Source organism: Solea solea, chromosome 7 (assembly GCF_958295425.1).
Source record: "Solea solea chromosome 7, fSolSol10.1, whole genome shotgun sequence".
Taxonomy (NCBI): Eukaryota; Metazoa; Chordata; class Actinopteri; order Pleuronectiformes; family Soleidae; genus Solea; species Solea solea.
Genome location: NC_081140.1, coordinates 16498595 through 16523366, shown reverse-complemented (window position 1 = coordinate 16523366; position 24772 = coordinate 16498595). Strand labels below are relative to the sequence as shown.

Here is a 24772-nt window from a genome sequence, read left to right as displayed (position 1 = left end):
CAAAACCAAAACTTAGTTTCATTACATTTGGTGGAAAGATGTCACACTGCAATATGAACAAACAAAAAAGTCTATCTGGGCCATGGCCTCAACTCAACAGGAAGTCGACCATTTTGAATTTGGCCTCCATCGTGGCGATTTGCATGTTTAGTAAATGAACAAATTATTAAAGGTAATAAAGTATTATAGAAAATATGCTGTATATAGATGTGCTGTATGAATGGAAAAGATGTAGTGTACTTTATGAACACAGAGCATTAACTTGTACCAACAACAATTCCTCCCAAACAAGTGTCAAGTGTCTGGTCATTTAAATCTTGTTGCCAAGTAACTGATCTAAGCAAAAAGCAGAAGACATATTCATTGTCTCTACAATTTACAAGTAACTATGACTGCAGTAAATAAACATCTGATATTGTACTAGTCAGTGTGAAGAATGACAATAGCTTTTGTAAATGATACTATCTATAATAGGATTAATGTTCTATCAAATCAGTGTGAGAGGGCTCAAGTTTGCTGAAAAAGCCAAACATTATAAACATACAGTTGGGACAGCGGTTGAAAGTAAATAAAGAGGTTAAATACCAAGTTATTGCAATTTTTATCCACTTCTCTACTGCATGTCAAAGTATAATCTAGTATATACAACTGAAGTTCCTTAGATTCCTTAAATCACTTTATAGATTCAAATCAAAAATATATTCAGAAACATTATGCTTCTGCTAAAATAAGGTAATCTCCAAACCCATCTTATACCAATCCAACAATACATGACAAACATGTAATGCAACTGGGAACACCTTGACCTAACCACAATCTAAATTTTAGCACCAAGCTTAATCATTTCCTCAGAAATGAGGGTCTGCCGCATTACGACCAGGTTTTGGTCTCCATGAGGACTACTGGTTCTGGCAAGGTCAGTGTTTATGCCAGAGATGACAAATACAAGTATACACACATGCACTCACACACACACACACAAACACACTGGAGGAGTCAAAGTCCTATAATAACCAAACATGTCATACAACTGGGAACAATGTTGTTGTCTGTGACACTCCACCCACCGGTGAATGTGCAAGCACAGACAGACACATAACCTTTGATATTTAAGAACCTCTTTTCTTGTTATTATTTGCTGGGCTCTGTGTCAGTCACAACACAATAAAAATATGTTTCTATAATGCAGAAGGTTAACACAAGCACAGCAAACAAACAGCCTGAATGACAAAGCCTGTGTGTGAACTGAAGACCTACTACCTACTGCTTGGCCAAAGCTATTGACAAAACACAGAAATTTCAGGATTTCATCTCCATACAATGGCAGGAAATGTACCATAAGAAGAGATGCACACTGCCACCCTGTGGCCATTTACATGCACTGCATCATCATAATAAAAAACTAAGAACAATTGTGTAAAAAGGAAATATAAAATGTGTATTTATTCCAAATGTGTTATCCATAAAGTAATCCATCAAATACAAGAACATCTGAACAAACTGATGATACGTGCAAGAGTGATTTTTAAACCATCACAGTCTTGAACTTTTCAAAAACTGAAAATATACAGTTACAAACAGAAAAAACAACAACAACACAACATTTTAAATGTTCTAAAAAACTTCCCAACAGACACAAGCACTAATGTCTAAAAATAATGTTTGGGGAATTTTACTTGTTGTTGTTTCTCACCTGTGTACTGTTTTCTTTCTTAGCATTTAGGACTTTGCTACAGACTTTAGAAGTGAATTTTTCAGGTAAGTACACAGTTGGTTCATCAGGTCTTTGCTCTGACCTTCGACCCAGTGCATCTCAATCACCACATCACTCGCCTCCAGCATCACATTCAGCAGACACTTGAACAGGAAGTGTTTGACTGTGCTGGGGCTCTGTGGTCTCCTTGCATGAGGGTCACACGCCACAGCAGATGCTACACTGGAGCCTGTAAACTCCATGTCCAAATCAGCACTGGTCAAATCTTTAGAGACTTCTTTTTCTTCTCCACTTTTGCTCTCCGTTACATCTTTGTTAGCTACATTTGAGGAGGAACCATTGTTGATCCCCGCTTCAGGCTGCGGCTGCTGCGGTTCTCCTGGCTCCTGTGCAGTTGTGGTTTTGTTGTGGGTGCCGTCTTGATGAATGTTACTGTTCTGTGCGGAAGCTGGTTGGTTTTGGTGGAGTGGGATTATCGTCGGAGCAGCTGAGGCCACCTTGGTTTGAGAGCTTGTTCCAACAAAGCGAGGCGCTCTGGGAAGCTCTCGCAACTGCCGCTTCTGTTCGCGACGTTTCTGACGACCATGGACCCAAGTGTTCTCCACGGCTGTCACAAAGAGACTCTGCTCCTGCTGTTTGCAGGGGAGACGTTTGTGCAGCACCTGTCAGGCAAAACACAGACAGATATACATTAAGGTGAGACTGTGACTGATGGCAACTCTGTTAAAATGGATGTCTATGTTTCCATAGACACTAATAATCAAAATAAAGCCTGATTGGAATAGCCCCCTTTTCTGAATGGCCCATTCAGAAAAGCTGATCTGAAGTCTGATCTGTGTTCATATAAACAGCTGCTGCAATCATTAGTTAGTGGTTTGGGTTATCACATGTCACATAGCTAATGTAACCTTTACCCTTGATGTAACCACTACTCCCATTCTTGTGTGTGTGTTTGCTCTTTTATAAACAATGACAACTACGCTGCTTGTACCTCAACACAATACACACAGTATTTATTACCACTGAGTAGCAGTATTTATGACAGCCAAACATGACAGCAATCATTTAAGCCGTTTTCAAACATAAACTCCAGAAAACTATTCAGATATGACAAATGGCAGCAGGAGATTATCTGGGTAAGATGTGTTCAAAATAGCAGTGAAATTTGCAGAACATTAAGGTGGGGGTGGTGGTGCTTGGGTCTGCCATGCAGGATTTTCCTGCAGTGTTGTCACATGGACTTACATGGACATTTTTGCAAACTTTGGCAAGAGAGCTGGACAGTTAAACAGAGTTTACCCTCAGGTCAGTGAGTGTCCTCTCCAGCAGAGCGGTGATACTGTCCACAGGGCTGCAGGCGGTGCAGCCGATTGCTAAGGCTTTGACCTCGAGCTCCTTCAGTCCCGCCTCTGGCAGCGTGAACGACAGAGGTTTCCGTGACTTCTCCAGTTTACGCTTCTTACTGGGAGGAGACTGTGGAGGAGCCAAAGAGAAATAATCAATTATCTGTATCAGAGATTATTAAGAATGTGTGAAACAAAAAGCCACAAGACAATCGTTTCAAACCAAAGGTGCTTCATTTATCCAGTCAGAGGACAACAGATAATTAGTTTTACAAGAGAAAACACACACACACTCACACAATCTAATCTTATCCATCACAACTAAATGCCTAACCCCGTACCTTCGCCCTAAACCTAACCCATACACAATTCTAACCCTAGAACTAAGTCTTAACCCTCAAAAACCTCTTGGAATTTGTTAGGACCAAAATAGCAAATTGTTAAATTTAATCAGATATCAACAAGCTGAGTGTGGCTCTTAAAAATCACTCAATACATTGTCTTAAATATAGCTAATGCCAGCAGCAGTTGGAAATTAGCAGCCATCCTGCCAACAGTTGACATGTTGACATGTAAAAATCCCTGACAAGAAATTCATGATATCTTCAACTCGAATGTAAGAGCTAGACATACAGCCACCCCCCATAAAGAAGCATCTTCGCAGACTGAGGAACAAAGAGTCCTGCAACCGACGGTGTGACTGAGTCCCACTGAGGTCTGATCACAGCATCATGGAGTCAGTGTGAGATCATGTGAAGAGAAAGAAAAGATCGACAGCCTGAATCCTCAAAGGAACTGAGACAAGAAACTCCACAGTATAATACACTGTACGTATAAGAAGCTTCCATTTCTTTTAAACCAATGCTCTGTCTCTTTAAAATTTAATGAATCACTTCTCTTTATGACCTGGGATGAGCGTCTGTCAAACAGTTCTATCAATGGGAAAAATCAACTGAAGTGTTCATTGCAAACCACAAGAGGGCGCTCAAACCAAATAAGATCAATCTGAACCTGCAGTGAAGTAAACAGTTCCTTTTCTCTTAATTCTCTCTGATGCCACGCTGTAATGGCGGTAGAGGTCATTACTCACAAGTGTCTAAATTAAGCTGATACACTGCAGCCAGTATTTCAATGCTGCACTAGTGCAACACTGCAGGCTGAATGGAAGTGGGGAGACAGTGGTGCAGTCTGCATCTGCTGCAGCAGACAGTATGGCCGACTGACCTACAAACAGTTAAAGGAAGAATCAGCTTTTGACCTTCACACTGCTGCAGCGATGTGGAGTCAAATTTTGATTACTCATTTAATTTAATGCATCAGTGCAAGGCCTCCTCATCTGTTTAAATGCAATTTATTCCATACATATTTGTTTTTTTCTTTCTATAATGCTTCTATGAAAATACATTAATATGAAATATAGAATAAATAAATGTACTTTGCAAAAAGAAGCTGCAAACATGACTACCAGTAAAATCCTTTTCAGTCATAATCATCTATTGATTTTTTGTTTATATTATGGCCCATGAAAATACATGTTTAGAGAAGGCGGACATGTTTAATCAGCAAACTAACACTGGACCCTGCTTTGTCCAACTGCTTGTTAGTGTTTCTTTTTTTTCTTATCTTTGCTCACAGAGGTCTCTCCCCCATTTTCTCTGCGCACTGAAAGCCCAGCAGCTCAATGTAGAAGGAAAAGAAATCAATAAAATCCATCAAGCCAAACATGTGTGTTTGTACAAGCATCCTTGACACACATTCTTGCACTAATACACTGGTTTATATAAATACGTGCGCACCCACACCCACATACACACACAGAAAGAGAGAGAGTGTCAACATGAGAGTCATAGACAAAGAGCATGAAACCCACATGTGCAGTTTTAGACCCACACCTCACAACTGAATCACATCCTTGTCAGACTTACGTTCACTCCATTATTAATCCCCATTAACACTGCATACTCACTCTCGCTCTCTCTCACTCACACTCAAACACATACAGGTCTGTGCAGCTGTTCTTTTTGGAACACTGCATTGAGTTCCATTCATTTGGGCAGCCTAAACAAAATCTTAGCCCTAAACTTAACCAGTTCCTCACAAATAAAGTTCTGCCTGATTAGGACCAGGCTTTGGTCTCTATGTGGACTATTGGTTCTGACAAGGTCAGTGTTCATGCCAGAAAAAGGTCCTAAAAAGTACACACACCCCCCACCACTACAGACAATCGAGAAAGACGATACCCTCACAATGAAAGCAGGACCAAAATGTGAAAACAAGGCACAGTAGAAGCCTACAGATTCAGCAACAGCTGTTCTCTCCACATGACATTAAGTCATCTACATTGACCTTCTGAGTGAGCGAGCACACACACACAAATCAAAATGCTGCCGATTTCACCTTCAGGCAAACACCATGAATCATACTCTGATCACCTCCTCTCCTCCCAGCACCCATTTTCCTTTTTGTCAAGTCCCAATTCCCCTTCTGAACCTCCCCCTGCCAGAGGCCTGTATGAGCAGCAGCAGCAGCAGCAGCCTGCCCCAGGGCTCAGATAAAGCCTTCTGTCTACTACTTCTTTCATTCTGTCTGCATGTTCATGTCTCCATCCTCCTCCTTTGTCTCTTTTTACTCAGGGTTTTACTCTTGTTTTTCTTTACTAAAATCCATCAGCTTTCCTGATAGGCAATGAGAAGCCAGAATAGATATACGGTAATGTGATTTTATTTCTCCATTATTTTTCAATGTCTTGACTGTACAGCAAATATGCAGTTAGTCAGCATTTAGTTGAGGTTAACATCAACACTGGAAGTCCAACTAATGTTAACCATGTGAACTGTTCATGGTGTACCCTGCCTTTCGCCCCGTGTGACAGCTGAGATTGGCACCAGCAACCCTCATGTGGAAGATAAAGCGGTAGAAAATGAGTGAGTGAGTGAGTAAATAACAGTAACAGTGGTTTGAAGTCTGACCTGGTAAGAACAGTTAAGTAGGTCACAGCTGGATGCATGTCAGCATGTCACATATGTTATGATCTATATGTAACATTAATGAGCCAACCTACCCATTTTCCTACATTACTGCAAACGACAACAGGAGCCCATGCATGCAGACAGAATTAGGCAGTCAACCATGCAAGGAATAACACATGCAGGAACTACCGTCATGTAAACACACACACACACATTGACTTACATGAATTTCCTCGAGCCTTACTAACCTGAACCATAACTACCATCGGCCTCATCCTAACAATAAAACACATGTTTCTTCACCTAAACATGTTATCTATGTTATGGAGACTTGCTTTTTGACCCCATAAGGTAGACAAGTCCCCATAATGAAACTGTGTAAACAGATGTAGGTCCCCACAACATGAGTAATACCTGGAACACACACATGCACACACACACACACACACACACACACACACACACACACACACACACACACAGAAATGACAGTGGATCTGGGTGAAAGTAGAGGAGGAGGAAAAATGTAGGCCAATCTTTCTGCTCAACCGCTTTTATGCTGAGGGGTCCAAAACACAAATGGTCATCATCACACACATACTGAACATGTACATGTACATTTATTCGCGCAGCCTATCCTACACCTGCTGACCAAGTCCACCTTACTTCATTTATTGTCAGTTTGACTCTTTTTTAAATTAATCCTTATGACTTCTTACTGCCCACATAAGACATTTGTACAGTGCGTGTGCCCACAGTTGTGACCTGGCAACTGTTGCCTGGCTACAGTGTGTTAAAGTCACATAGAGATCCCCCCCGAGGCATGAATAAGTGCTGCTAATGGAAAGGGACTGCAGGGAAAGAGGATACAGCGTGGAGAGGGGTGAGAGGATAGAGCGGGGCAGAGGCGGTACATTATTAAGGAGGTTTTGGAAACCGCCACTAGCACGAGAAGAGCAGCTCAAGGAGTAAAATGACCAATACTGATGAGATCACTTCTTGGGCATCAATATATTGTAAATGGTGCTGATTGTCTCAGACATTATGACTGGAAAACAATCTGTTGAGTCTATAATAGACCGTAGGTTCTTTTACAGCACAGACTTACCGGAACAATCACATCATCATAGAAACTCCAGGCCAGCGCCCATCGCATGGTCCGTCCCTGACAAAATTCTGTATGCGTCACTTTTGGCACCTAAGAAAAAGAATCAGACTCAGAAATTAGTAGCAGACTCATGACAGGTGCATGCAGCAGGTGAGTGACTTCACAAAGGAATAGTTTTAGTATCTACTGCCCATATTTGTCCACAAATTATTTAGACCACAAATATTGCACATATATTATTGCCACATATTTTGTGTGATATGATACAGTAAGTGAAAAATACCAATGGAATTGAAGAAGAAACTGATCACACATTTGGTCAAAAATGTGATTCCCTTTTCTGTCGTGATAAAAATAATGTTCACATCAATAGGTCAGTTTACTCAAAGGTGAAAATATGGTAACTACAGCTGCAATAATAATCCTCCAACACAGACAACCGGAAATACAGCAAATACCCATCCTATAAAAGAACATAAAAATATATCCTTAATCATTAACAATTTCAGACACTGAATATACAAACGGCCTTGAGATAGGGTCAAGTGGTATGTGCAGTAAGCAATTGAATTTAGAACAACTCTCATAACCAAAGTCATGTTCTTTTATTTTTGTTTTATATTCGATGGTAGAGAATAACTCAGTAAATCCTTGACCCCCGACAGTGTGAAAGAGTGCACATCAACATTGTCTCACTGTGAGCTTTAACTCCACCTTTCTAATTGAGGGTGAGAAAATAGAGAGCATGCATCTCTGATGTGACAAGGATGTGTCTGTGCTGTGAAAACCCTTGTGCTAACAGAGCACTTTGACAGTCTCTGAGGACTGCTTTAGAAAATAAGATAAGAGCAAAAGGTCAAACAGCTCAGTTCCTGAGGCAGGTTTTTCCCAATTTAAAAACACAAGGAGAAATTGGAGAGAAAGGCAAATAACATGTGAAGAAGGCATTAGCATATTAACTAGGCTGAGTTTCTGTTTACAAGCACTTTAAAACGAGGCAGGAGGACACTCCTTCCTGGACATCAGCCAGGGTTGCACTCACTGAGATGAGCAGGAGCAGCAGAGTTAAACCTCTAGAGGGGGTTTTAAGGGATGGCAGGTGCAGGGGGTCATGTGACTGGCATGAGGTCTGTGGCAGTCATTTGCTGGGCTATTAGCTAGGCTAATAACACTAATGCATGTGAGCAACATGCAGTCAACAGAAATCAGCTAATTCGTGGCTCTTTTCAGACACTGCTTTGGTAGCATATCAGAAAGAGCTGATCCATTATAGTTTTCCGGGTATGTGCTCCCTCCGCTGTGACAGCAGTCTATGTCCAACATCAATAATCAGTCCCAGAGGAGTGTTGGTTTGAGATGTGAGGTGAAAATTGTTATAACAAGCCATTATGAAGCAACTGCACACAAAGACCATAAAGCTGAGGCTGCTATGTAAGGGGCTGTTCACATGCAGTGTCTTAAAACTTGTGGAAGACACCAGTGGCGTTTTAAACCAAGGCACTTGTGAGAAAAAAAACTAAACAGAAATGATACCAGCGCTGCTTTTCACTTATCCCAGCTGTGCTGGTCGATATGAGTGTGGAGTAAAAAAGATAAGAAAAAGGGGTCAATGTGCATCCTATCCTTTACTTTCAGATTTGTAACTTTGTCTGAACGATAGGAGATTCAGACTTTATTTCAGAGTCTTGGCTCGAGACAACATTAGAAATATTCATCTCGATGCAATGCAGATGTGCCCAGAAAAACAGGTGCATTGCAACAGATGTGTGTTGCGACAGTATTGCTCTCATTTGTGCATGCACACTGCATTGAAAGCTGTGAATGTAGATGTGTTTGTGTCTTTGTTTTGGGTCTCACCCCTTGCTTCCTCAGCTCCTCTTTCAAAGGTGCCAGGCTGCACTTCTTCCCCAACATGCAGCTGTACCACCTGCAGAAAGAGGGATCCACATTAACCAGCTGTGTGTGTGTGTGAGTGTGAGTGTGTGTGTGTGTGTGTGTGTGTGTTAAATGCCAGCGGCCCAGGCATGAAAAACCGAGCAGAGATCAAACAAGCAGAAATAGGCTTCAGGGAGCAACACAAAGACAAAAATGAAACACAAGAGCTGGAAAAAACATCGGTGTGCGAGAAGTCCGCAGTGGAGGAAAGAATGTTTTGAAGTCATCCCAGGGTAAAGACCTGATCAATAAACTCTGCTGTGCAATGAAAAGATGAGGTTGGTCTTGAACACTGAACAGTGGAGTTCAGCCCGGAAAGATGGAGGGAAGATAAATACATCAGGGAGTCCGATGAACGGGAAAAAAAGAGTCTCTAGTTTCAAAGAAAGCTCTGGGTCTGATAAATTGCAGTCAATTCTAATTAAATATAATCCTCTGGATTTTATTCAGGCTTTAACTTAAGCAATGTATGTCCACTTTTATGGATGTATTTGATTTTCTAAATCGTGCTAAAATCATAGCAAACTTATACTGATTTAAAATTCAAAATGCTAAATCCTCAACTGAATTGCAATATTGAGTTTAAATATCACAGAAAAAGGTATTTTGCCTCTTAGGCTACATCATGTGAAGGTTGCTTTAGACTACGACAACAGACATACATTATTACAGTGGTGAAAACAAATAGTCAATATGAGAATCTATTTTAATTTAATAGAATCATTGATAATTCATTGCCTTTCTCAGACAAGTAAAAAAAGTTCATAATATTTGGTGAAGATGTCACTGTCGGCTCTGGTACATTTTGATATGAAGGTTTCACTATTTTTTGAGGACACATTTAAGAAAAATGCAGCATTTCTGAAACAAATCATTTTACACAGCATTCATGTGATTCTCCACAAAGCTGCACAGTCACATTCAACTCAATACAATGACACCTTAAAACTGTGTAAACTTGTGACTCATGATATAAAAGGGCACTAAAAAGAAAATTAGGTTAGGGAGGTGTGAGGATGCCCAGAGGGGTGGAGGGAGCAACATGTCAGCTTCTGTTGCCACAAATGAAATATTGAACAGCTCTAATATTCACAGATGTTCCCCCACTTTACAACACAGTGGGGAGGAAAACCCAGAAGAGCTCCTGAATAGCCTCCAACAGACAGCAGTTTAAAAATCCTTAAGTATGCAGCTGCATTAGCATCTATATTCAGTCCTCTCCCTCTTCACATGCTTCTGAAGCAAAGATACATGATTACTATCTCATAACCAGAGAAGGAAATTTTCATATCAATGGAATGATAAATGAGGAGTGTTAACTCATTTCTAACTGTGGTTTGGGGTGTTTGCATGTGTGTTACACAGGGAAGTGACTGGGGAGAAGAGGGAAAAATGAGCAGGGCGTCATGGTGGAGCATCTCTAAGGACTAAACGGACACGCTGGCAGTGTTTCCATGGACACCTGGTGGCTCTGGTGTCCCGGCATGCTTTGAGGAGTGACAGCCAGCTATGGTTGGTTTGGCCCGAGCTTCCAACCTGTTACGTGAGACTACGTTCATTCTCACTTTCTATCCTCACTACATGAGTGTAAGCCAGAGAGCAAGAGCAGACAGGTGTTGACATCAGTCCCTCTCAAGGCTGCTCATCTGTCCACTGAAGTATAACAAAAACAAAACGCACAGACACACACAGAAAGACACACAAACACAGACAGACAGACACACACACACAAAGACACAAGGCAAGCAGGTGTGGCATGTCTAATTAGTTTTAATAGCACCATTCTGTGGCTCCCTCTACCCATGTCTCACTGGCTGCCCCAGTGACAACCCTGTTAAAGGGGGAGGGTAATGTGACAGCCGCTGGACACACCCCCACACATCCACCCAAGCACAGCTGCTCCCTGTTTGCTCCTGAATACACTGCAGTGCAAGTGTGTGCCAACATTTTTGAACCAAATGTGGGTGACAGCTCCATCAGTGCAGCGACCCATCTGCCCATTTGGTGCCTCCCCTTCACTGCAGCTCTCAGTAGCCATTTAAACTTATCACAGCCTCTAAAGAAAGAACATCATCTATCTGCTGATTTAAATTTGTAGCACTATAGGCATGAGGACTGAATCTGTTTTTTTGGGTTTTTTAGGACTGACAAAAAGTTTGTGTCAGGTTTGAGTCCTGCTCTTTTCCTCACCGCAGGCGTTTCTTGAGCTGCAGACTGTCATGAATGATCCTCTTGACAAACTCCAGTTCTCCACCCTCTGCCATAATCTCCGTCACCCCGCCTGTGTTCACTGAACTGGGAGGAGGTCGGCGCGAGTTCCTGGAGTTTACGCCCTGAAGAGAACATCAGAGCTCAAGATACAATTCTATTAGAAGCAGTTACTACTGTTTATCCTCACTGGTCCATTGTCAAGTGTTGTGTTTGTTTCCTCGCCATGAAAAAACGAGTAGATCCGTTCACAGGAGGTCTAAAATTGTGAGTTGAAATGTTCAAGAATAACAAAAAGAAGCAGTGAGGTATCTGTGCAGGACAAACACTTACCATTGCTTCTAGCTGGTTGGCAAAGAAAGGAGGGTTGCACATGCAGAAGTCATATATGATCTCTGTCTCCTCTTTCAAGGCGTCCATCAGTAAAGTCTTCTGAGGAACTTTGACAACTGGGAACGTACAAAACACGTGGATGAATTTGTAACTTGAAAGATTATGGTAATCATGACAGATTTTAGGAAAAAGCTAATTAAAGGCACAATGGCCATATAAACTGTGAGAGTAGGCTGTCCTAAATCTCACAATGCACAAACACACAATAAGAATAGGGAATGAAACAAAACACAAAGCTGTGTCTGTCTGATGTAACAAGGCCAATTTTCCATCCAAATTCAATCAAACTGTTCACATCAACGGCATTTTGGATAGAGACCATGTACACAGTTTTCTGGCTTTGTGTCATTTCATAATGTGACACAGTGCAGTCTGAGGTGACTCACAACAAATTGCTTTGTTGATCGTCACTGCAGATGGTCAGTGATCTAAAAATCAATCCTAGTTTTATAAACCCAGGACATTTAGTTACGCAATAAATATTTTTTTTGTCCTGACAAAAAGTCCAAAAACGAAAGGATCTTCATACACCAAAGAAAATTCTTTGTGATTTAGAAGCAAGACCTAATACTTGACAATAACATATAGAAAAGTATGTTCATATGAGAATTTGAATTGTAAAATTTGAATTGATAAATTCACGTCATTACACTTTGTGTAAAATTGTAATTGATAAATTCACGTCATTACACTTTGTGTGTAGCTTCCACTTCTACCTTGATCTGTTATGGACGAAGGTCGATTCAAGTGTAACTAAACCCCTAAACCCCATTTTCAAATGAAAAAGAGTGTATATGCAAATCAGTAACAGTAGTGTTATTTACTGATCCAGGTGCAAATCTTAGACCTCAAAGTATTGAAATTATACATGATAAAAAATCTACTGACTCTCTGGTCAAACACCAGTTACTGCATTAAATGTTTGCCATTGGCTTACATCACTGGCACACACTTTCACCGCCATTTGAGAACATTTGAGCAGCCAGTCTCACTGAGCACCTCGTTAGACAGCTGCAATTCAGTGTAGGATTTCACTACCAGACCAAGCCCCCTTTTCTGCTCGCCACTCTTCATCGTCTCCTTTTTTTTTTTTTTTTAATCAGGCAATGTGCAGAGATAGCCTAAATAGAAGAGGTGGTTTAGGTTTTAACTAGTCCACTGAGTCTTCATGACGGGTCTCTGTTACTCATTTCAAAATGTATAGTTGTCTGCATTTGTTACCTGAACTTAAATCCAACCTGTTACCTGAACTTAAATCAAGAGACGCTACACCATCACCTACTAGGTGACACAATATACAAACAGCACACTGAGACAGTGTCTTTACCTTTGATGAGGTCAGACAGGTTGTTCTGCTCCACGTTTTTCGTGGCAAAGTCAAAACAGATGTCGTCCACCTCTGTGGCGAGGAAGTACCAGTCGTTCATTGTGGCTCCCAGCAAGGGGTAAATACAAGACGCACCAGTACCTGAGGAAACACACACGCATGTGGCAGCATAAAAATTATGTGTGTAATCACAATGATGAATGGCTATGACTGAGTGATGAGTATAGAAATACTGCAGATGCTGTGTCTGAGGGGGAAGCGGTCTCCAAACGTGCCCCAGTGGTTTTTAAAGCATTTTCTTTACTTAGGGACCATAATGGTCAATAAATGCCAGTTACAGCAACTATTATTGAATCAATCACATCTACGAAAGAACCACAGCTGCATCATTCAGTCCACACTCAGACAGGGGTGGCATCAGTTAGTGAAGGAGGCACCCAGTGGTGATTCATCAAGGAGCAGGCAGCTTCAATCTGCTTACAGAAAGACTCAGGGTCACCCATCAGTGACCAGAGGCTCTAACAAAAAAAAAAAAACCCCACACACACACACGCACACACAAGCAAGCAGCTCTTCATCTGAAAGGCAGCACAGCAAACATGCTGTGACATGTGGAAAGGGAAGGGAATTGGTTGGTACATACTGGGAACAATGGCGGTGTGTGTGTCTCTGAGCTCCTGCTAACCAAATCAAGATTTAATAAGAACAGAAGTCCCAACTCAAATTAACTCCAAGCCAATGACACACTATTCCCCCCTCGGCACTCACTGTGAAACATATCATTCCCAATGATTAAACAACATACATGTGTTTTTCTCTCCTTGTTCTTTTGCCCCCCCAAGTCTAGTTTTGTTTAGCCTCTGAGGGAGGTGATCATTTTCCTGCAAAACAATACATTTTTCCTTAAAGATGTGGAACAATCTCTTTTAAACAAATAAAACAGTAAATCCATAATGTGCCTCTTTAAACTGTCTGTGCTCATGTAAGTTCAAGGGAGAGACATTTTAGTGACAGGTGAGCTGTGGTTAAAACAGAGTGCAGCTGGTTGTTACCACAGGGGTTATCAATAGAGTAATTATACACACATCACCTTTTCTTTAGAAGATGCAGGGCTGGCAGAATACAAAGTCCTAAGACTTTTTGCTGATATCCGATATGCCGATATATATCGGGAATACTTTGCCCGATAAACAATACCGATACATATACGGTTTCCCTGCACCCAACTGCAGAGGTAACATGGTCTCTTCTGTAGGGAATTTAACATATTTTACCTACTCATGTCGCAGCAGATGTAGCAAAATAATAAAAAAAAAAACAGATGTAGAGGGCACCAGCATAGAAGTCAAGCAGGTAGCTTATTTAGCCAACTGTTGGTCTTTAATCAAATCGGCAGATCTTGGTGTTCCGATATCTGAGAATACATTTTCAAGTCAGTATCTGCAGATACCGATATTGCGCCGATAATATTGTGCATCTCTATTGAGCCAAAACAGAGGTAGAGCCTGCACACTTAGTCGAAATACATTAAGGAGCTTTAAAAATATAAATAACAGAACAAAAGAGCAATATTAGGACCCGTAATCAAAATTGGATCCAAACTTTTTTGTGGCAATGTAAGGCTCTAACTCTTATACACTGTGAGTCTAACAATGTCATTTGATGACCATGTTAAAATAGTTAAAACACTCAACCAATTTATTGGCTATAATTTAGCAGCCAAGCCCCTTAATTAACATGAATAATAATGATCATATAAAGAATGCCAAAAATACCAAAACACACAATCAAAATGGGAATAAATGAAAAATGACATGTGGGCCAGATCACTATGAGTGACCATTTAAACTGTCTTTTATATGAAGGACATTCCTAATGTAAGTGATACTCATCAGACACACACACAACACAAAATGAGACCAACTGTAAAGGCTATACCGATGTCGATGCCTCTGCGTGGCCGCTTCTGGCCGTCAATGAGGTCCTCCACCCAGTGGATGTAGTTGAGGCGCAGTGGAACAGTGGGAATGAGGCGCTCCAGAGGAATCTCAATGGTCAAACCAAAGTCCTCCTTTAGCAGTGTGCAGGTCAGCGCTCGTACCGCCTCAGGCTCTTTGAAATTCACTCTGTAGGTAAAACAAACATGGTGGAATAAATTCAAAGAGCAAGCACCATCATCCTAGTAGATTACACAAAATGCATCACTAAAACAGGCAGAGCAGCCAGATGACCATTGACTAAGGTGAATAGTGTCAACCATAATCATGTATTGTATGGTTAATCACACATGTTGTCAGTTAAATTTCATATCAATGTTGTTCATATCAATGAATTTAGGATCTTTTCTTGTTAATTAAAATGGTTCATGAAATGACATGGGTGACCATGAAACTATTGCTGCCTTTAACCTGCCTGTTTTTCCTTCTTCACTTTGTGAATATAATCCATCATTATTCTGATAAAAAAGATGAACAGAGCTGCAAAATTAAGGCTGAGCATATATGAAACCTGAACTGAATATCAAACTTAATTTAGAGACGTGCTAATCCTCATTTTACCAGAGAGGTGACCTGACAGCAATTTACCAAACTGCTCTTATACAGCACTTCATTAAGCATTATAGCTCTCTACACTCTCTCGACACACACACACACGGCATCACTTCACAATCATCTGCTAATGACGAAGGAATTCACATTTTCCACACCTTCCTCTTTTTATTCCCAGTGCTCAGTCCCAGCTCAGCTCTCTCAGCTCCCTCCTCTTGTTCCTCTCGACATGTTTAATGACTGCAGCCGCCACACGGGCAGCCACGAGTGTGGCAGACAAAGCAAGTGGGTGTGATAGGTATAATTAAAGCTTCGCTGAGCATGTTCGCACCTTGGCAGATGCAATTAGACACATTCTGGTGAAGCTGGAGTCTAGCACCACACACGTTTGATAGGAGCATATTCCAGTGGAAAAAAAACCCCCAACATTTACTGCTGCTGTACAGATGGAGGTACAACTCTGCGTTCACAAATCAATTATAGGAACAGCTGAAATGTTTTACAATCTCAGTCTTCAGCTATGATAAGCTCCAAGTCTGTGTAATGACTAATAATTAAATGTATTAAATTGAATTAAATCGAGAGAACGAGCAGTTTCAGTGAGGGAGATCATGGCATGATTATTTGGCATAATGCGTCGTGAACACAAAACAATACAGTATAGTCTTAACAAAGAAACGTTCTGTGTTGTGTTCTGTGAGCAGTGAACGGTCACATTCATAAAAACCACCCAAGTAACTCTCAACAGACTCTTCTCTCTGGCCGCACAATTAATGGAAAAAAATAAATGTACATAAATTAGGGATGCATGATATTGGATTTAATGCATATATGCTGATATATCAGGAGTGCTTGAACCGATAACTGACGTAGATACTAATATATACGTTTTTCTCTGAGCCTAACTGTAGAGGTCATTTAGCCTCTTCTGCAGCTGTAGCCCATCTGTTTCAAGGTTCCACATGTTGTGCGTTCACAGATGGTCTTCTTCATGCCTTGGTTGTAACACGGGGTTATTTCTTGTTGCCTCTCTATAATTTCAGACCAGCCTGGTCATTCTCTTCTGACCCCTGGCATCAACAAGGCATTTGCCTCCAGAGAATGGCTGCTGACTGGATATTCTCTCTTTTTCAGACTATTCTCTGCAAACATCAGAGATGGTTGCAAGTGGAAATCCCAGTAGATCAAGCAGCTACTGAAATATTCAGACCAGCCCTGCTGGCAACAACAACCATGCAACGTTTAAAATCCCATTTCATTCCTGTTCTGATGCTCAGATTGGAAATTTGTGTGAATGAGCACTTGAACAGGTGCATCTAATAAAGCACCTGGTGAGTGTAAAAACAGATTTCTGCCAGTATGACAGGCTGGATGTGTGAGAGAGGAGTAAAAACAAAGACAAACGACAACCTCTTACTCACAGGTGTGTGACGGATACAAATGGGAGGTGATTTACCTGCAGGGAATAAATCTTACCCAGTGTCTCATCACCTAATGAATATATTAGGTTAATGGTCTTGTACAATCAGCTGCTAACAAAGTGTGACCTTTGAGAGAAAAAAACAACACCTGGTTTCTATTAAGATGTACGACATGTATACAAAAGACCAACCTGTGAAGAAACTGGCAGGAGCTTTTACAATTGAATCCGTGATACATTTGCACAACACTCACACCTCACCAAAAATGAAAGGCAGCCTCTCTCATCCGTCCAGTTCAGTTCTGCCCTCTTTCAGTTTTCCTCAGAGACATCATTAGATAATGATCAATATTCAGAGAGGCAGGCCTCTCAGGCCAGCCCTCTATTTTTAGTTCCTGATGATAGTGTGTACAGTGCGTGTGTGTGTGTGAGAGAGTAAGCGTGTGCAATACGGCCCGATCGCTCCCATCAGCAGCACTGCAAGTGTCTCCATGGCAACCCCACCTACTGAACAAATGAAGAGAGCACGCAAATCTGGCCACGCTGGAGCAATGGCTGATGCCAGACGGAGCGTGAGAGTGCCCGCGATTTACGCCTCTGCTGCCACGTAGGTGCTCCGCTGCGTGCATACGACACTAACGTGGCTGACGGAAGATGGATTGGGACAAACATAAGAGATAAAGTTGTGATGAGAACAGATGGTGCAGAGATGAAATTAAGATGAAGAGATTCCTGCCTCCTGATTCCAGGTTGTGTGGGCCTGGTAAAAAGAACGAGACATGAAGAAAGGAAGAAAAAAAAAAGGAAGAAAGGAAAGAAGAGATCTTTGCTGAGAAGCACAAAAGTCCTTGGCTCCGGGGTTACATGGATGAAGAGAATGACCTTATTAAACAGGATGGGAGTTTACTGCTGAGACAAACAGCTCACTCATCTCCACGTTACATGATCAGCAGGAAAGGGCACACACGTGCACACACACACACATAGCCCACAGAGAAGTGACCTTCAAGGTGCATCTACCTGACTCTAAATCTGTGAAAGAGTTTGTGCTGATTAGCAAGAACTTCTCTAGAGTCAGGAGTTTTTCTTTGAAAACACTGAGCCACTCCTCGCACAAGCACAAACGAGTGCACCACTCAAAATTCATAAATGAGATAAAATGACTTTGAATATTGCTGAGCTCATTCAATGACATTATGCAACTCTGCAGATATGCTAATTGTTTACAAACAACCATTATGGTTCCAGCAATTAAGGCTAAAGTGATTACTGTTCCAGATGTTGTGAGCATATTATTCTAACTACGTATGCTTAGAATTTGAGTGATTGGATATTTTGTGTCTAGATTTCCTTGAAAAGTTCATTATTGATGTCTGAAAGTAAGTTGATATTTGCCTTCAAGTACATCACGTGTTAAGTGCTACAGCTTTAAAAAAATAAAAATTAAAAATAAAAAAAGAATACACTGATTTACTTAATTTCACATATCCAGTCTGTGGAATTATTTTTTATTTTTTATTTTTATAATGTTAAAAAGTATACCGAAATACCCAATGCATTTCCCCTTAAAATATCGGAGAGATTCTTGCAAAAAGAAAAAAAACGGTCAAGGATAATGTTTGTTTTTGACAGTGGATTTGAAAATCGACTGCAATTGCCACATGTGAGCAACCATTTTCAGTCAACTGAATGCAATGGGAGTTGTTACCAAAATCCATGTCCAGCCTAAATTCAACCCTAATACAGCTCACAATAGTGGATATTAAGAGTATGACAGTGCTTAAGTCACACAAAACCCACTTACAGGGTGAAGTAAAAACATTTCCTAGTGACTTTCCCTTATCTCTCTCCCACCAGACATACTAAAAGAAACCTCAGTATGTTAATGACACTGCTGGGATGTCTATTGAGAGTTATGCAGTTAATTATAGGGTTTCATTTATTAGAGTGTGGAGTCAGAGGTCATAATTATACATTCAACTTTCCTGTATTGCCAAGAAAACGCTTAATAATGTAGCTCTGGTGAGAAAGTTGTACATTTCATCATCTACTGACGATCATCTCTAAGCCCATAAATAAATTGACTGCCAAATTAAATGTCAATAGGGCTGCTGCATTTTTAATCATCTATTAATGTTTCCTCCCACTCCTTCCACAAAAACTGAAAAAACCCACACCACAATATTTATATATTAACTGCTCCTCTCTTCAATTCCTATAACATCCTCCTTATTTCTTCTCCAGCTGCCTCTGGTCTGAACTCGACTCTCTGCCTGCTGCTACCACTTCTCTCCACTAATGATCCCTAAATGAGGGGAGACTTATCTCCCCTGAGGACTGAGCGACTGTCCCCCCAAGATTACCCTCATCTCCGTAACTTGCTGCTTAAATACTTAAAAACCCCGAGATGAATTCATTGGGGAATACAAAACCAAGCTAATCCTTCTACTGATGGAATGGCAGACTGACGGGAAGTGGAGCCAGATTTCTGCAAATGGGCAACAAGACTTTATACCACACAAAAATTAGAAGCAAATCCTGGATATTCATTTTTTTTTATTGTAGGCAAAAACACAGAACTGGCAGCTGAATTCAGCCTGTGCTCCTGTCTTGAGTCAGTCTAAGCCATGTTGCTTAAATTATGATTTGAAAAATGTGTCCAAACATCCTTTAGACATAAGAGAAGAATCCTATACTTGGGTAATGATCGTTAAAAATTTAAGAATGGCTGATGCTGATCTTCAGAAATCAGGGCAGCCACTGGCTGATATATGATGCTATTAAGCAAACATAGGCCCAATTAAGCCAACAAATTAATTAGCCTACCTCTTATTCAATGACTTGGGTCTGTGAATAATGCTGGGGTTCCTAATAAAGGGCTTGGAGTGTGTAAATCAGCCAAATTCACTGCCGACTCTTTCCAGAGTTTTATTTTGATGCACACACGATTACCGTCTCTGCACATAATTCACTAATTGTCTAATTTCTACTTGCATATTGGACGTCTATTTGAAACACGACCATCCCATAGTCTGCTGCCAGTTTCATCTGTCAGGGAAGCACAGACAGACACGGACACCACAGACTGATAATTAACACCTGTCAAATGAGCCCACACCCTCACGTGCAGCACACCAAAGCGTGATTGACTAGTCACGTCACAGCCACAAAGGATCAGCCCACACCAGTATGTTCACAGATGCTCAGACTTGCTGCAGTGACACCATTTCTGCATTCATCTGCATAGAACACTGGCAATGACAAGTGATTTCCTCACAGAGCAGACGTGCTACCTGTTCTACACAATACAAACAAAGAGGGAGGAAAGCGGTGTCGGTCCAACAATAACAGGCATGGAGGTTCCTTTGTTTTGACAAAGGTTTGTATTGACTGAGGATTTTGAAGGAAAAAAAAAAAAGGAAATTTATTACAATATTTATCATTGTCAATATAAACTGATTTCACAGCACTCTTGCCTTTGCAGCAAGAAGACCTGGGTTGGTTGTTTGTCTCTATATGTGGACCTGTGATGGGCAGATGACCTGTCCAAAGTGTACCCTGCCTTTCACCCTATGTCAGTTGAGATTGGCACCAGTGCCACTTTATCCTCCACATGAGGGTCATGTGGAGGATAAAGCAGTAGAAGATGAGTGAGTGAGTGAACAGATTTCACATTTTTTAACAATGATAATCTTTTTGGCACAGCTACAACCATGATGTGAAAAAGCTCATTCTGCACCTCAATGTGTGACTTCATACAGGATTTGTAAGGTTAATTTTCTTTCTCCGTATCTTTGTGGCCTCTCTTCAGCAAATCAAAAATACACAGACTTTTTACTGATTATCATCTCCCTCAGCTCTAAAAGAAGCACAAACCAGAAGGGTGGTTTCTAACTGCACACAGGATACATTGTAAATGCAAACTTCCAGTGCTACATGTGTCCAAACAAGGATTAGTTAATTAATCATCAATTATTTTGATAATTAATTAACTGGATTTTTCAATAATTAAAACCAGTTTTCTGATTTCTTAGCTTCTTTAGTTTTAGTAGTTTCTGTAACAAAGAACAAAGAAATCATTAAAATTTAATCATTTTGGTCTTGTGGACAAAACAAGACATTTGAGAAGATCATCATTTCCAGATTTGTAAAACAAACAAAGCTAATTTTTTTTTGACATTTTACGAACCAAACAAGTACTTGATCAATCGAGAAAGTAACCGACGATGAATCGATAATGAAAATAATCGTTAGTTGCAGCTCTAGCCCAAACACAGCAAACAGACAGAGAGATGTAAGATGAGGTGATGCTCAGGTTGACGTTTCATTCCCTCTGCAGCAGCAGCAGTCATCTTGATCCAACCCTAACCCTCACACCATTTGACGTCAGTGCCACAAATTCCCACCAGACATATTCTTCCTTTGTTCACCTGCTTGGTCTTTTTCACACCATGACTTCTCAGCATCACAGCTCTCTCTCTCTCTGTCTGTCACACACACTCACTCACACACACACACACACACAAACAGTGTGTGTCTAGACTGCATGCGAGGTGAAACTGGATGATTATTGTTCAGTTTTTGATTGACACACAAAAGTATTTTTTAAATTGGGGGTTCAATTTGATCTGTCAATCACACGTGCTATGTGAGGTGAAATGAGTTAAAGCAGAGGCTGGAGTGAAACAGAAAATCTCTTGATGCCCAGTGTTGACGTTTCTTTCCTAGTCTTCCCACTGTTGCCAGAAGAAGCAGACTGAAAACTAAAGATCTGAAGTTAGCTGGAACATTAGCACTGCTGAATGGAACAAAAAGGCTGGACTGGCTGGTATGCGAGGGAATGGTGTTTTAATAAATGGCTTTGACAAGCAAAGCATGAGACTTTAAATGTGTGGAAAACCTCACTATTAATTTAGTAATTATTAATTAATATGCTGCTATAAAAGCCTTCCCTCATCTGGTTTTGGCTCTAGTGTGAACATTTAATTGAAATTCAAACCAATGTCAAATGAGTTCATATAGTGCTGATTAAGCATATCAGCTCTACATGGCTCTCTGTGTCTCTCACTATAGCAGTGTTTAGATCTCCTGTCGCCCAATACTGACAGTACTGATAATCCATGCAATTGGTTCTTATGAAGGCCCATTGGGACAAAAAAATAACAAGGTATCTCGTGACATTACTTATTTTGAAATAAACCTTTAGCAGATTTGTATCAGGAATAGTTAATGGCTTAACACAATTCAGCACACACAAGCTCAATACAGCAAGGATAACGGCGAGGAACTCAATATAACATGGAGATAAAATTGATTAGGTTAGGGTCTATTCAAATGTAAAAAAGAATAGGTAACGATCAATATCTGCCTGGCCAGATGAAATATTTCAGCATTTTATGATTCATATTTAAATATCCCTGAGCTGCCACTCCATGAATTGCACAGTGGAGCAGCTCTGGTTAAGAGCTGGAGTTGTTTGTCCAAAGAAAGTAAGCAAATAGTACGACACCAGTGTTCCAATACTTGAAGCTGTAGTTGGTAAAACACCACAATCTTTGAGAAAACAAGGAGAGTAAGCAAGTGAAGCCATCCCTAACTGAAATAACGCAGTAACTAGTAGAACTGGATAGTGTGTAAACAACTATGAGGTCTGTGAGTACAAATGCTTGAACAGACGTAGTGCAAATTTAAATTGACAGCAGGTACTCTATAATAATAATGCAGAAAATATAAAAATTAGTTAATGAGACTCCCAGCACTTGAACTGGTGTTGAGCTCAACTCCACACCTTAATTAATAGAAACACCTGGATACTACAGCAGGTGTTTTTGTGTTTACATTCATAAGAGAAGTGGTGTTTAACTATCACTGAGAAGCACACCACTCAGAATGGAAACACTTGGACAAGTGTATTTTTATCTCAAACACACAATTTAATTAAGCAAAAATGGTATGCTCATTTCCAGCATATCAATATAAAAAAAAACAGAAAAACAACATTTTGGTCATGTGACCCAGTTATAGATCAAGGATAGAAAACTCACTGAGCTATAGCGCAGATACTCCCTCAGACAATATGGTAAAACAAAAACCAACACAGTGTGTGTGTGTGTGCGTGCGTCTTGTATGGGTATATTTGCGAGGACCAAAAAACATACACCGTTTTAGGGTCACACAATATTTAATACAATGTTCTTAATGTTCTCAGTACAACACAAGAATATGTCTGGCTTTAAACACTACCATTCCCATTACCACCCTGGATTTAACTGCTGTTCTTCGTCCTTATATTTATTTATAATGTGTATTTTGTATATTCTACCTCAACTAATAGGTCTTCATCCTCATTGAACTTAATAACAAGGTCATTATACGCATCACAATTTTAATAGAACAGGAATTCACACACCCACTCAACGAACATCTAGCCCCACTGCCCTCAGGACACAGTCACAGGGCTTTATGGCACAGAAGGGAAGTAGCTTGATTCACTCAACCAACAACAACACAACCCGCTGAGTGTGATCACAAGTGTTTTATGATCAGACAGGTTTTAAGTGTAAGGGTGGATATGTGGTGGTGAAGTAGGTTTGGTTTGTCATGTGAAGTGTTGTTAAGTCCACTGCTGTTGTGTTGTTGTGTTGTTGTGTCTGTTCAACAAGTACAGTGCTGTGAAAAAGAACTTCCCTTTGGGGACATTAAAGTCAAATTCAAGGGGCTATGGAATGCATTGTGTTGATGAGTGTCCTCACAACGAATGCTGTGTAAACGTGTGTGTGTGTGTGTACTCACACAGGTCGTCCTGTGAGGCTGGTGTGCACGTGCTGCTGGAAGTCCGGATACTTGGAAGCCAGGTAAGTGAAGTCGGGTGGACGGTCTTTGTACCGGTTCCGAGGATGCATGGACTTGTTCAGAGCCATGTAGTTTTCTCAGCTTTAGGAAAACCACAAACGTGACGGTTGAGTGAGGGTTTACGTTAGTTAATAAAAAAAACAGGTTTGCAAAAACATGTCTTAAAACAGCTAGCTATCAATCAACCAGAATGTGCTGTTTACTTTAACTCACTGCGTTTGCTAAATAACCGACACATATTTAATTTCTTCAAATTTAGTTTAAAAACTAACGGACTGTTCTGATGTGGTGAGCTAACTCTGAAGCTAACATATAGCTAACTAACACTACTTCCTGTTTACCTGTACAGTAGCTTTACGTCGCAGTGACGATGTTTGTTAATTATTATCTTACGACTGGCGTTGATTTTTTGATTTATTTTTTACTTTGAGGAACTGGACAGAAAACCATAAACACAACTCACGTTGACCAAACGTTTCCCTTCACTGCAACTCTCTTCCTGGACCTCAGTGACGTCACCGCACTACGTCAACGCGCAAATACGTCATAAAAAAACTGTTCCCATTCAAGTTTTGCTCAATGTTTATTTGTAGATTTATTGTATTTGTTAATAAGTTAATATCAGATCTTTATATGTATTTTATTACATATTATGTTTAACTACAAAATGTCCTCTTATCTTTAGTGTTTATTCACAAACTTCACAAAAAATGTATTCCCTATATAACTTATATTGTTCTTTATTCCTGAATTGTGGAAGATAAATGGATAATGAAAATATTTTTTGGTGTCTGTCACTCATTTTTATCATTATTATGAATGATGTGATTTTACTGGAAATAAGTTGTATCATTATTTTACAATGTAACAGATTCAAAGATTCAAAGACTTTTATTGTGAATTTTTCCTATGTACAGGGCATACAAAAAAATTGAAATACCGATTATCATCTCT

At 40.4% G+C, this 24772-nt stretch overlaps 1 protein-coding gene across 2 annotated transcripts; it reads right to left on the bottom strand.

The window, feature by feature from the left end:
- Window positions 1–1418: 1418 nt before the first annotated feature.
- On the bottom strand, window positions 1419–24342 carry mettl16 (methyltransferase 16, N6-methyladenosine). 2 transcript variants are annotated; one of them, XM_058634775.1, is made up of 10 exons: window positions 24282–24342; window positions 23759–23899; window positions 14936–15123; window positions 12998–13138; window positions 11611–11726; window positions 11260–11402; window positions 8992–9061; window positions 7135–7224; window positions 3014–3187; window positions 1419–2376 (listed from the first exon to the last, which is right to left on the bottom strand). In XM_058634775.1, the coding sequence occupies exons 2-10, from the start codon at window positions 23884–23886 to the stop codon at window positions 1720–1722; spliced, it is 1707 nt and encodes a 568-aa protein (XP_058490758.1). In that variant the 5' UTR covers window positions 23887–23899; window positions 24282–24342; the 3' UTR covers window positions 1419–1719. The 2 variants fall into 2 exon arrangements, with proteins under 2 accessions (XP_058490758.1, XP_058490759.1); XM_058634776.1 differs by lacking the exon at window positions 24282–24342 and adding an exon at window positions 24160–24244.
- Between the last annotated feature and the right edge of the window lie 430 nt (window positions 24343–24772).